Here is a 13,231-nt window from a genome sequence, read left to right on the forward strand (position 1 = left end):
CCGGTCCGTCCCGTCTCCGGTGACTTTAGGGCCATGAAGGTGGAGTGGATCTCGGTCCTTGCCAGTGGGAGGGCTCCACCTTCATATCTTTTTTAAGCTTTGTTAGAGTTTGTGTCCTGCTCAGAAAGGCGAGACGGCGGCGGCTCCCTGAAGATGGAATAAAGGTCTCCCAATCTAGTCCCCGTTTCGGTGATGTGTGTAACATCATCGGTGGGCGTGTGAAGGTGTGTCTTCAGCGGATCTGTCTTTGGTGGATTTGCTCGGATCTGTTCGTTGTTCGTCTTCGTTCTTGTGTCTTCAGGTTGGATCCTTTTGATCTACACTCTTCATCTGCGGCGGTTGTTGTTCTGGTGCGTTGGTTTCATGAACCTTAGCACGACGATTTTTCGACTGTCTACTATAACAATGTTTGTCCGGCTCTGGCGAGGGAGGGACGATGACAGCGGTGCGCCTTCGGCTCGCTTTAGTGATTGTAGTCGTCGCTAGGTGGTCTACGGTTTTGGATGTAATTTTTATTATTTCTAGTGTCCGTTGTACTACCATGATTGAAGATGAATAGATTGAAAGTTTTTTTTTTTTAAAAAAGAAAGCGTGTCAAATTTTATTTAAAAACAAACAACTTTTGCTTTCCTGAAACAAGTTGAATCAATCCGTGTTTTGGTTTTAATAAAAAAATGCAGGCATCCAAAGAGCAGCATCTACGTTTCTATTTTTCTAAAACGTTTTGGCATCCGAGAAATATACGATGATTTCGTCCATTTTCTGGTTTCACTGTTAGGAACGAATATACGGCCCCGAATATGCACTGGTGGTGCTGTAGGCCTGTAGCAGCAGGTGCGGCACCAGCAGGACTGCAGCAGCGTACGCATCCCATCATCGTGGCACGGACTGACGCACCGCAGGCCGCAGCTGTTGGATCAAGCCAGCCAGCCAGCCAGCCGGGCGACACGGGACAGCGCACAGCAGAGGCCATGCACGCATGAGAAAAGCGGACGCGCGACGAGACGAGAACCATCCCTGCAAGGCCGCAGCAGCAACGTGTAGAGGTACAGCAACGTGCGAATGAAACGGGTTCACGTGCCGACCCCGGGGGAGCACCGTGTCGGGAACCAACCCGGCACAAGCGCTGCGCCATATTCGCCATTGCCTTGCCAGGGCATCTATCCATCTATCCTTGGCTACGCTCTACCTTAAACAAAGAAGAAACCAACCGTCTTCCTCCCACATGTGGCCGCTCGCTCGACGGTTTGATCTGTACTACTACAACAGGGAGTGGGGGGATTAATGGCGAGCCTGGCAGGCAGAGTGGCTGGTCGAAGACGAGCGTACAACGTGCGTGCCCGCCGGTGCTTCGTGCGAAAGCGCGTCGAGCTGGGCGGTCCGTCGCAGCTGCGAGCCACGCGGCACGACCGCTCCCGCCGACGAACCGGCTCTCGCCGTGCCGGAGTGCCGGCCATGGTTTTGGTTTTGACGCTTTGACTGACTGCTTCGTTCTGAAGCCTTCAGATCATTTTACAATGCGTTGAGGTTGAGCTGGGGGCTTGCGACGTCGTGCGTGAGCGAGGGGTCAAATTGTTGCTGTTATTTAGGCAGAAAGGAATCGGACGTGGCTCTGCCACCGAGAGGGAAAATGTGCTAGCTGTGCCCTCATGTGTCGCGTCGCCGGACGCCGGCCCTGGGAGAAACGGAATATCTTTTCTGTTGCATCCAGTTTATCACATGACGCCTCACATGCCCCTCGCATGATCCCACACGTTCATCGCCAACGCACATGATCGTCGCCAAAACTATCGCGCCAGTGACGAATCGCATGATATTTTTGCCGTCACCACTGCATGCAGGGCGTCAGAGCATCTGGATCGGGACTTGGTTAAGCTGAGCCCTACGTTCGCGAAACGCACCCGGACGCGAGACCTTTTGTCACACAGCCATATTCATATCAAAATCATCAAGTCCATGCATGTCCATCGCACACTCGAATATCCCACGTAAAACATTTGCTCGTGGTGAAAATAATAATAGTTTAAACATAAAATAGTCATTGTAGAGCAGGCGTTCTTCATCGACCCGATCCCGACCGAAAACTCTTCTTCCTTTAACCGAACCCTTAAAGTTTAGAATGTGCTACACCTTCCTCTCCATTTCCTTTTTGATGCTCATGACCATGATCATCTCAGCATCTTCGCCTGACTCCAACAAACATCAAACTCATTTTGCAATAATTTATCAAGCTCCTTGTTTTCATGTTCCTCATTCGACGAACCCTCATAATCCAGTATTTGGCCTACAAAAGAACTAAAAAACCTATTTGGGCAATTTATTGAAAACGTAGAGGGCAAGGCGGAGACCGACGATAGCTAGACATACCACGGCGCTGAGGAGGCCAGAACGCCGAAAGAAGGACGAGGCCGGGAGGGATTTGATGGAATTCTAATGGGTCCTGTCTGTCGGATCCGACATGACGGTTGGCTCGGGCATACAAGGCCGGGTTGAGGAGTCTGGCCGAGTCACGATTTTATGACCGATCACATACCATGCGGTCTGCACGACATATAGCGGAGGAGCTCGGGTGTAGTTGCTCCGTGACAACGCGCATGATATTTTTGCCAAGCTGACGGCACCCTAGGTCTTTGTGAATGAGGGGCGGCTTGGCGGGGCAAGTGGAAAAGGCAGCGAAGAGGGCATCCGCACCGCACCGACTCATCCTCATCACCGAACGCGAACGCATTATGCGTGTGCAGTGCAGTAGAGTGCGCACCGTGGATCGGAGCTGTCGCGGCCGGCGGTGCCCCCCGCCACCTGCCCACACAGCACAGACGCACCACTTGCCGCCGCTCAAGTCAAGCCTGTCCCCCGCCGGCAGCGGGCAGGGTTGGCACGGCCCGGACCCGACAGACAGCACGTGGCTTCCTCGTGCGAGCTCCCATACGTGCTCGCCAAGGCCAATGGCGACCTGCGTGTGGTTCGGTTAACCGGTTATTAGCAGTACCGCTCTGCTGACGTTCCCGCCTCGCTTTTCCTTGCAGCTTTGCAACCGCCGCCACGAAATTCATAGCGTTTCAGGTACCCAAAGGGATCCCTTCTTGCGGTTCGTTCGGTTCACCTAAGCTGGCGACTTTGGGGTCACACAATCGTATACCAACTTTTTTTCTTGGCATATTCTGTGGTCGATCACATGAGCCAAAATTTCCGCTCAATCTAGAAAGTTCACCGGGCAACGCCAAGGGCGTGGATCTTTGCCGGGAACAAGAATACGCGGCGTCTGAATTCATTTGGGAGGGTTGCTGTCAAGAACCGGGCCGAGAAATGCAGATTGCGCGATTCGTAACGCCAGGTTCCAAATCCGTTGATAGATGCAGGCGAACGCATGCGAAGGCCGCGTCCCGGGGGACAATATACCACGAGTAGTAGAGTACTATATACAAATCCTGTCCAAGCCACGAAAGCTGAAGCAAAACGTTTCCTAAATTTCGGTTTCGAGATCAGAAGGTTGGGCTGAGGATGTTGAGCAGGGAGACTCTGGTGTTGATCAGCGCCCGGAACACCTTCTCGCCGCTGCCGTCCACGCTCGCGATGCACCGCTCCAGGCTGTCGTGGAGCTCGAACGCGGCCTTGCGGGCTCTCTCCTCCGGCTTCATCCGCGCCTCCGGCCGGAGCTGCAACGTGGACGAGGTGGACGCGTCGTCGTCGTTGGTGGTGTTATGTTTCCCGGCCGACCGGCGCTTCGCGCGCGACATCCAGCGCACCAGGTCCGCCACCCACCACACGCGCTGGTGGCTGCTTCTTGGCGCGTCTGATGCGGACGCGGCGGAGAATCTTGAGGGCGCGGTGACCCAGCACGGCGTGGAGGCGACCTCGACGCGGGTGGCGGCGGCCGCGTTGGAGAGGGAGGAGACGCCGGAGAAGACGGCCGCGGAGGCGGACGCCACGGCGACGGTCGAGTCGGCGATCGCCGCGCCGAGGGCCGCGGTCTCGGGCTGGAGGTCCTCGGGGAGCGGCGTGGGGGCCCTGGTGGCCACGGCGCGCGCGGCGGCCGCGAGGCGCGGGAGGTCGCGCCCGGCGCGGCGCTGCGCGCGGGCTGCGGACGCCTGGCGCCCGGGGTCGCCGCGGCGCAGCGCGGCGCGCGTCTCGGCCTGGAGCGCCGCGAGCGCGACGAGCGCCTGGCGGAAGCTGCCGTGCGCATCGGCGAGGCGGAGGAAGTCGTCGAGCAGGCGCTCGGCCAGCGGGGACATGCCGAGGCGGCGCAGCGGCTCCTGCGCCTGCGGGTGGTGGAGCAGGTCCGAGAGCGAGGCCAGCACCCGGCCGATGTGCGAGGCGGCCGCGGAGACGGAGGGCGCCGAGCAGGACGGGGCCTGGCCGCCGAGCACGAGGCGCAGCGCGGCGACGTCGTCGTCGAGCTGCAGCACCAGCGGGTGGAAGCGGCAGGGGAGGCTGGCGGAGCGGACGCGGTAGGCCGCCGCGAGCTTGCCGCTGGCGGCCGCCGCCGCCTTCGGGGTCGGGAACGAGATGGTGCGGCGGTACCCGGCCATGGTGCTCGTGCTTTTTGCCGTGGCGAGCGGCGAGTCGGGGGCTCACGGGTTTTTAAAGGCCGGGGCTGGGGCCTGCGACTGGGAACGCGCGAGGAAGGCGTGCGTGCCTGCTGCGGTGGACCGGTGGGTTGCCGATGCCGCCGTGTGCTCGTGTCTTTTATACAGGTCGCCGAGGTCAGGCGAGGCCTGTGTGTCGCAGGTGGACTCTGGGGGAGTGCGGACTCGCGGCTCGGTCAGTTTGGGACGTCGTGTCGTGCGTTGGGCTTGTGCCACATTGACTGCCCCGTGCGTTGCAGCGGCAGGCACGTCGCCGTTACGTCTTCGGGGCTGGGGCAATGGGCTCGTCGGTGCGGGCTACGGTGGATTTGGATTTCCGGCAAAACGCCCGGCGCGTTCCGTGATGGGCGGAGTGGCAGGCATTTGGCCACGGAGGGGTGTGTGTGGCATGGCTCGTCCGTTTGTGGGCGGCATCAGTCGGCAGGCAGCGGCGCGGTCGATTCGGTGGGGGCGCGTCCGTCGCCCATGTATGTGGTACGGTGCTGCCCTGGCCGGTGCATGGCGACGAGGAGAGGGTCACGAGAGCGTGAGGCGCGAGAATCCTTTTCCTTCAACGTCGATTCTTTTTGGTTCTTGATGTTTTTTGACCTGGGACGCTTGGGGTAGAAGTGATATCTCTTTATTTTTTGGGCAGCACTCTGCGCCGGTGCGCTGGCCGAAAGTTTCAGCCGATCGCACCGCAACCGCCCGATGCCATGTGCGCTCAGCCGTTCGATTGGATCCAAGCAAAAAAAAAAATGAATCATCGCCAGCTCTCTTTCTTCTTCCTCGGGCAGTCCTGTTCGGGGGAGCGCGGCGCCGCGACTCCTGTCCTCTCTGGTGGCCGTCGGTCCCCGTCGTCGCCAGCCGTCCTCGTCGCCTGTCGCCATGCAACAAATCCACCCACGTTGCAGCTCTTGACAGCGGCGGTTGTAGCTCGGGCGCCGCCCCTCGCCATTGATGCTCGCTGCAGGGAATTATGTCGATGGCGGTCGTCAGTCAATCAACGCCATTTTGAATGGATGTAGCAAAAAACTTCACCCGTAGTAGCAAAAAATAACTACGGTTGCAGCAAAAATCAAACACCGTCGCCGTCTTCGCGAGGTCGCAACTCCGCCTTACATGGATGTAGCAAAAAATTGCAGCGGTAGTAGCAAAAATCTACTACGGTTGCAGCAAAAACGTCGTTGTCGTCGTCGCGAGGTCGCAGCTCCGCTTGATGGATGTAGCAAAAAGCTTAGCCGATAGTAGCAAAATTCAACTACGGTCACTGGCGGAGGCCCTCGGTGGGCAAGATATGGCAGTCGCCATACCTTGATTCTAGGCATAAACAAATGTATACATACGCATGTATTGTCGATTGTCTCGTTTCCTCGTTCTAGTGCAGCGAGAAAAAGGCCGCTGGCACACAGGCACGCCGCACACATAAGTTGGGCCGGCAAACACAAGAACACACGAGTTGGGCCTGCTGGCACAAACAAGAAGCGGTCGAGCTCGTCGATTCCATTGAGCGCCAACCCACACGCACGCGCAAGCGACGAACCCTGAGCAATTGCAAGATGGTGGCTGGTCAGGTCGCGATCCGGGCGGGCAACTGGCGACGGGATAGGCTACGGCGCCGACGTGCTTGGGGCTTAAACGGCGGCGGCAGCAAGCTCCAGTGATGACAACAAGGTTGCATTTGATGGGCTACGTCCTAAAAATGCCAAAATAACTTCCGAGACAATTCAAAAAGACCTTGTCATGGCTGATCTTTTTTTTTCGTGTGGACACCTTCTATGCTGCTATAGATTCCATCACCACGGAGTTTGATCATCGTTTTGATGAGGTATCTTCAAACCTGCTCCAGAACTTCTCTTGTCTTGACCTAAGAAACTCCTTTTCTAGGTTCAACCTGAATAAGCTTGCTAGGCTCACATAGATTTATCATGATGATTTCTCTAATTATGAACGTGAACATATAGAAGATAACCTAGATCTATTCATTATCCATACAAGAAGAATTGAAGACTTTAGATCTTGTCATGATATTGAAAACCTAGCTAAAATGATGGTCGAACTTCAAAGGCATGTCATGTTTCCTACTGTGTATCGCCTCATGGAGTTGGCATTGCTACTATCGGTAGCGACGACAACAATTGAAAGGGCTTTCTCATCAATGAAAATCATCAAGATTGAGTTGCGCAGCAGGATGACAGATGGTTCGCTTAATGATTTGATGATTTGTTATCTTGAGCGAGAGATCTTCAAAAGTATTGATCTTAAAATCGAGGAAGATTTTTAGAATGAGGGCAGGGCATTGCCATTGCCTGGGTCTTCTAGGCGGCATTGAAAGCTTCATTATCGGTATGTTTAAGGTTGTTTTCCTATTGAAACATGAATACATTTTCATTGTATTTGGTTTTTTGTTTGTAATGTGTGTTGAATCTTTTGATTTGCATAAAAAAGATCTTTTCTTAAGACTTCCCCACACCTTAAATATTTTTGGTCCTTTGCCTCTGACTACGGTTGCAGCTTCCCCTTATTATGAAGTGCCATTGAAACTTTCTGTGTCTATGGTTGAAGCTTTTTTCAATAGCTGTTGAAGATTTTCTAGGTGACGGTTGCAACACTTGTATACGCGGGTGGATCCGGCCATGGCGGTAAGCAGCCATGGCGGCCGGCGAGGGAGCGCTTGACCGTCATCGATGGAGCCTGTGGTGGCCCAGTCGCAGCCCGATAGGAGAGGGGGAGGGGATGTGTGCGCGTGAAGGATGTAGGTAGGGGATGGATCTGGCCATGGCAGCAGGCAGCCATGGCGGGTGCGCGAGGGAGCGCCTGGCCGCCAGCGATGGAGCTCGTGGTGGCCTCCGTCGCAGCCTGGGGAGGGGGAGGGGATGCGCGCATGAGAGCTGGAGGTAGGAGATGGAGACGGGGTGCCCGAGGGCCACTGCGTATTGTGCGTTGGGCTAGTGTGGCGAGCGAGCCGGCCGAAAGTTCGACCGGTGCACCGCGCCCAAACGTTTCCCTTATTTTTTTGAGTTGGCCGTGTCGGTGTGTACCCTTTTGTGTGTGCCCAATGCAAGTTAGTGCATGCACTATTTTTGATTATATTCTTTTCTTTCTTGCGATGCACAACACACTTAGCAGAAAGCATTTCTAATGGTTTCATCTGGTTTCAAAATAAAACCACATTTAGACCCCTAAGTCATAAATTTATAAAATATCATTATGTTATTTTTAAATCTGTATCAACTTTGATTATTATGGTATATACCGAAAACATGACAAAATAAATTCAATACATGCTGAAACCGAACCACCATTTAATATCATACTATTTACCGAAGTACCAGTACCGTACAAACAGAAAAATGTATAAACCAAACAATATAGGCAATGTCTCATCATCGTCATCATAGTGATACAACAATGTCTCATCATCATCCAAATAGTGATACAAGTTACTACAAGTCTCGAATACAACTACATGATCATACACATATGTTTCATCATCGATATAAACTATGACCACATACAACAGAAAACCGATCACGATGGGAAAGAAAGGGATTATGAAGTAGTTCTTCAGCCGGTTCTTCTTCCTCTCTCCCGCTAGCATGAACTTCAAGTAACTAGCTCCTGCTTGGCTTTTACTTTCAAACCCTTTGTGTCTGCCGCCCGAAGCGATCCACTTGGGCTTGGCACTCTGACTACTTGTTGTAGACTCGTGGAACCCTCCCTTTGTATACTTCTTCGTCATCTATATCCCTAACACAGATGCATCGGAAGCAAATTCATAGATAATATGCAACATAATACTTAAGCAACACCAAGAGAAAGAGTTAAAATGTTAGCAAATAGAAGCAACATAGTAAAACAACGAAGTTAATCGTACCAAACTAGAGCGCTGCGCATGTTTAGGAAGACCGTTTACATCACAAATTTTTGTCGTACACAAATTCAATGTTCGTCGTACACAAAGTACTAAACGGACATCGTCAATCACTTCTTGCATGTCGCCTTCGGCCTTTCCCGGAGAATGTCACCTAGCTTTGTGAAAGGCATGAGGTCCTAACCCTGTAGCTTTATGCGAGTGTCCACGTCCTCCCGCATTTGTGGGTCGGCGAAGAACATCTTTGTAGATGGTTGACGCAAGCAACTGCTGGATGCGACCGAACTCAACTCTGAGTTTATCATCGGGCTCAGATGCTAATTTGCGGCCCATTCGGGGAGATGGGAATCGACCCTAGTTGGCATGGGAAGTCTTTGTTGAGGTATGACATTGGATAGGTTTTGTTTACATTTCAAGTAATTAAGGTTACTTTAGTGTAGATATATGTTGAGATGCGTAGATGCAGCAACTGGAGCAGTGTAGTGGTGATAGTATCCCCTAGTGTTTTGTTAGATTATTTTACATGAAAAATTACGGTTGTTAGGGTCGACTATTTGTTCAGTGTGTTAGATGGCAATACAACTTTGTGTAGCACGTGACATGTCTGAATCCGGGAATTTCACTGTTTACTATGGCCTCGGAGATGGAGTTGTATGACAAGAGTGAGATGGCGGGAAGAAAAAGAGCGGGAAGGAAAAAATGGCGTGAGAGAGAATGATGAAGGACTGTCGGAAAAAGAAAAAAACTTCTCATCCACGACGGAATCATCCGGACTAATAACAACATGCAACTTCGGTTGTTCATGCAAAGAGGTGGGCCTAGAAGTCCTCTTCGACCTAACATGACCGAAGAGATGATTTCCGGCTGGAGCTAAAACGAAGATCACATGTTTAGCCCATGCGTGAACAAAAGATCCTCTTCGGCCGAGGCGCGGACAAAAACTGGCTGAGCATGGCTACGAACCAAGAGCGCCCCTTCGGCCGACACGCGACCGACGAGATCCTAGAAATGCAATTTTTGAAATCGATATTATAGTTTTGATAAGTTTGTAAAAAAGAAAATATTAAAAAAAAGAATCAAAGCTGATCCGACATGTAAAGCCGAAGGGCATTAATCCGGCATCAAGTCCAGCATCTGAGCAAGGCTCGGCGGAGGCAGACTGCAGTTCATCTGCACCGACGGAGTAAATTGCACAAAAGTACCACAATTGAGGCATTGGAAGCAGATTGGTACCAAGGTTGGTAATTTTTACGTGTCAGTACCAAGATTGGGGCGAGCCGTTGCAAAAAAGACTAAAAGTGTGTTTTATACATATTGACAGAAAAACTGACCGGTTGGGCCCGCCCGTCAGGCGCCATGCTGGCCAGTGCGCGTGTGCCCGTGCGCTGACTAGGACGAGGCCGGCTTGCACTGTTATAGTCGCGCCTGTGCGACCGAGCCAGACCCGACCCCGACCCCGCTCGCCTTCTTCTTCCTTTCTTCCTACTATCTGCCTCGCCATCGCCTGCGCCCGCCACCACCGGCCGCCACACCACGCCGCCGTAGCCATGGTTCTGGAGGACGAGAGCAGCGATGACAACTCAAGCCTCCCGTACATGCACTCCGAGTCCTCCACCGATGGGCTGAACCAGGTAAGTTACTCCATTGGAGCTAGGGTTAGGGTTAGGTTTAGGAAAATTAGGGATTTTTGTGTGTAGGTGGTCTTTGTTGTGAGGATTTCGTTTGATTTGATGTGTCCTCTTGTTCTGCTTTTGACTTTGAAGGTGCCTTTCTCACTTGAGGACCCGGATTACAAGGGCCTTGAGCTAGATCTGATGGTGTTCTATGAGAAGCATGGGAAGCCATCAAGGAGGCTTGTTGTGTTTGAAGGAACAATCATTGGGAGAAGGTTCTTAGCATGTGCAGAGCTGGTATTTTTCTTGCCTTGGTGATTAGCATTGGATGTGTTCATTGGAAGTGGCAGAGTCTTGTTTGCCACCTATGATTCAGTTATGTGTATGCTCAATTTGTTAGTCATATGTGCCCTACTGTAGTGCTCATTGTGGGAATGCTCATTATTAAGTTTAGTGGAATGCATTTCTACTAAAATATATGCTCATGTTGTGTGCACATGCTATTTATTTACACTTGTTTCCAAATGCAGTGTTGCTCAATATTAAGTTCAGTGGAGGCAGTTAGTAACAATTGCTTACTGCTGACAGTAGGTAGTCTCATTAGCTAGTTTGTTGCTGCAGGCTAGTTTAGTGTATTTAGTTGGGAAAAGTAGTTCACATTGTATTGCTTATTACTGTTAGGATTCCATTATATTAATGGTCAATTCTTAGCAAGTGTTGTTGCTTAGCACATGGCTGCTTAGCAACTTCTAAGTTAAATGGAGTGTTACTCTGCTACCTGGTAAATATATTGATCATCCATTGTAGGATTACATCAATTTATTTTACAATGTGCTCCTGTTGCTTACCAAATGGATGTGCAAAATGAGTTAATGTCAGTGCCAACATTAGGTACTACCATGAACTAATTGTTGGTTAGTACTCTTAGTAGTTGTACTGTATTGAATTTTTCCCTTCTAATTTTTCCAGGAAGGTCAGAATTGTGGGTTTGTTCAGTGGGTTGATGAGCAATGGCCCCCAACAATGGAGAATGCATTGTTGAAGCTTTGGTCAATGGTTGAATAGAGCAAGTCTGCTAGGGTGAGTGATAATCTTCAAAGTGCTTTAACTATTCATCATTTGACAAAAGAAAAGAACAAGCTGGATGCAGACTATGACAAGTTAGTGAAAGATGTGCATCAACTTGTGGACTTTCAGCAGGATAGGGTTGTGGATTTCAGTTATCTGCAGTCCGCTGTCACATATCAGCACCAATGCAGAGCTGAATTGGTGGCTGGTATGAATGCAGACATGACAAAGAAAGATGCAGCTATAGAGAAGCTTCAACAGAAGTATGAACTCCTGTGCAACCTGACAAGTGCTCGAGCAACTGTCATCCAAAACCTGAAGTTGAAGAATATGAAAGAGAAGGAATTGATGAGTGAGGCTAGGATGAATTTGGAGTTCAAGAATGCAGAGTTCACAAAGTTTGAGGAGAAGCTCACCCAAGAGAAGCTAGAGTTGAAGTTCCAGGTTGCCGATCTGCTGAAGATCAAGGAAAACCATAATGAAGAGAAGCAGATGCAAGAGTTTAAGATTACTGAGCTCATGAAGGCAGAGGAGAAGCTGAAGGAGAAGATCACGGGGATCCAGGCCATCTTGCAGAACTGAACAAGATGAATTGAGATTAGTGAGCATTTGATGACCCACAAGTATAAGGGATCTATCGTAGTCCTTTCGATAAGTAAGACTGTCGAACCCAACGAGGAGCAGAAGGAAATGATAAGCGATTTTTAGCAAGGTATTCTCTGCAACTACTGAAATAAGTGGTAACAGATAGTTTTGTGATAGGATAAATTGTAACGAGCAACAAGTAACAAAAGTAAATAAAGTGCAGCAAGGTGGCCCAATCCTTTTGTAGCAAAGTACAAGCCGGAACAAACTCTTATAATAGGAAAAGCGCTCCCGAGGACACATGGGAATATCGTCAAGCTAGTTTTCATCATGTTCATATGATTCGTGTTCGATACTTTGATAATTTGATATGTGGGTGGACCGGTGCTTGGGTGCTGTTCTTACTTGAACAAGCATCCCACTTATGATTAACCTCTATTGCAAGCATCCGCAACTACAACAAAAGTATTAAGGTAAACCTAACCATAGCATGAAACATGTGGATCCAAATCAGCCACTTATGAAGCAACGCATAAACTAGGGTTTAAGCTTCTGTCACTCTAGCAACCCATCATCTACTTATTACTTCCCAATGCCTTCCTCTAGGCCCAAATAATGGTGAAGTGTTATGTAGTCGACGTTCACATAACACCACTAGAGGCTAGACAACATACATCCTATCAAAATATCAAACAAATACCAAATTCACATGACTACTCATAGCAAGACTTCTCCCTTGTCCTCAGGAACGAACATAATTACTCACAAAACATATTCATGTTCATAATCAGAGGGGTAATAATATGCATATAGGATCTGAACATATGATCTTCCACCAAATAAACCAACTAGCATCAACTACAAGGAGTAATCAACACTACTAGCAACATACTAGCACCAATCCCGGACTTTGAGACAAGAATTGGATACAAGAGATGAACTAGGGTTTGGAGATGAGATGGTGCTGGTGAAGATGTTGATGGATATTGCCCTCTCCCGATGAGAGGAGCGTTGGTGATGATTTCCCCCTCCCGAAGGGAAGTTTCCCCGGCAGAACAGCTCTGCCGGAGCTCTAGATTGGATCCCCCAAAGTTCCGCCTCGTGGCGGCGGAGTCTCGTCCCAAAAAGTTCCTTCTTATTTTTTTCTCATCGAAAGACCTCATATAGGAGAAGATGGGCATCGGAGAGCAACCAGGGGGCCCACGAGGTAGGGGGCGCGCCCTAGGGAGGGCGCCCCCCACCCTCGTGAGCAGGGTGTGGGCCCCCTGGCCTTCATCTTTGGCGTGGATTTTTCTTTATTTCTTTTAAGACGTTCCGTGGAGTTTCAGGACTTTTGGAGTTGCGCAGAATAGGTCTCTAATATTTGCTCCTTTTCCAGACCAGAATTCCAGCTGCCGACATTCTCCCTCCTTATGTAAACCTTGTAAAATAAGAGAGAATAGCCATAAGTATTGTGACATAAAGTGAAATAACAGTCCATAATGCGATAAATATCGATATAAAAGCATGATGCAGAATGGACGTAT

At 50.5% G+C, this 13,231-nt stretch overlaps 1 protein-coding gene across 1 annotated transcript; it reads right to left on the reverse strand.

The window, feature by feature from the left end:
- Positions 1–3,285: 3,285 nt before the first annotated feature.
- On the reverse strand, positions 3,286–6,673 carry LOC123190066 (uncharacterized). The gene has a single exon (XM_044602630.1). The coding sequence runs from the start codon at positions 4,527–4,529 to the stop codon at positions 3,483–3,485; it is 1,047 nt and encodes a 348-aa protein (XP_044458565.1). The 5' UTR covers positions 4,530–6,673; the 3' UTR covers positions 3,286–3,482.
- Between the last annotated feature and the right edge of the window lie 6,558 nt (positions 6,674–13,231).

This window comes from Triticum aestivum, chromosome 2A (assembly GCF_018294505.1).
Source record: "Triticum aestivum cultivar Chinese Spring chromosome 2A, IWGSC CS RefSeq v2.1, whole genome shotgun sequence".
In the NCBI taxonomy this organism is placed as follows: Eukaryota; Viridiplantae; Streptophyta; class Magnoliopsida; order Poales; family Poaceae; genus Triticum; species Triticum aestivum.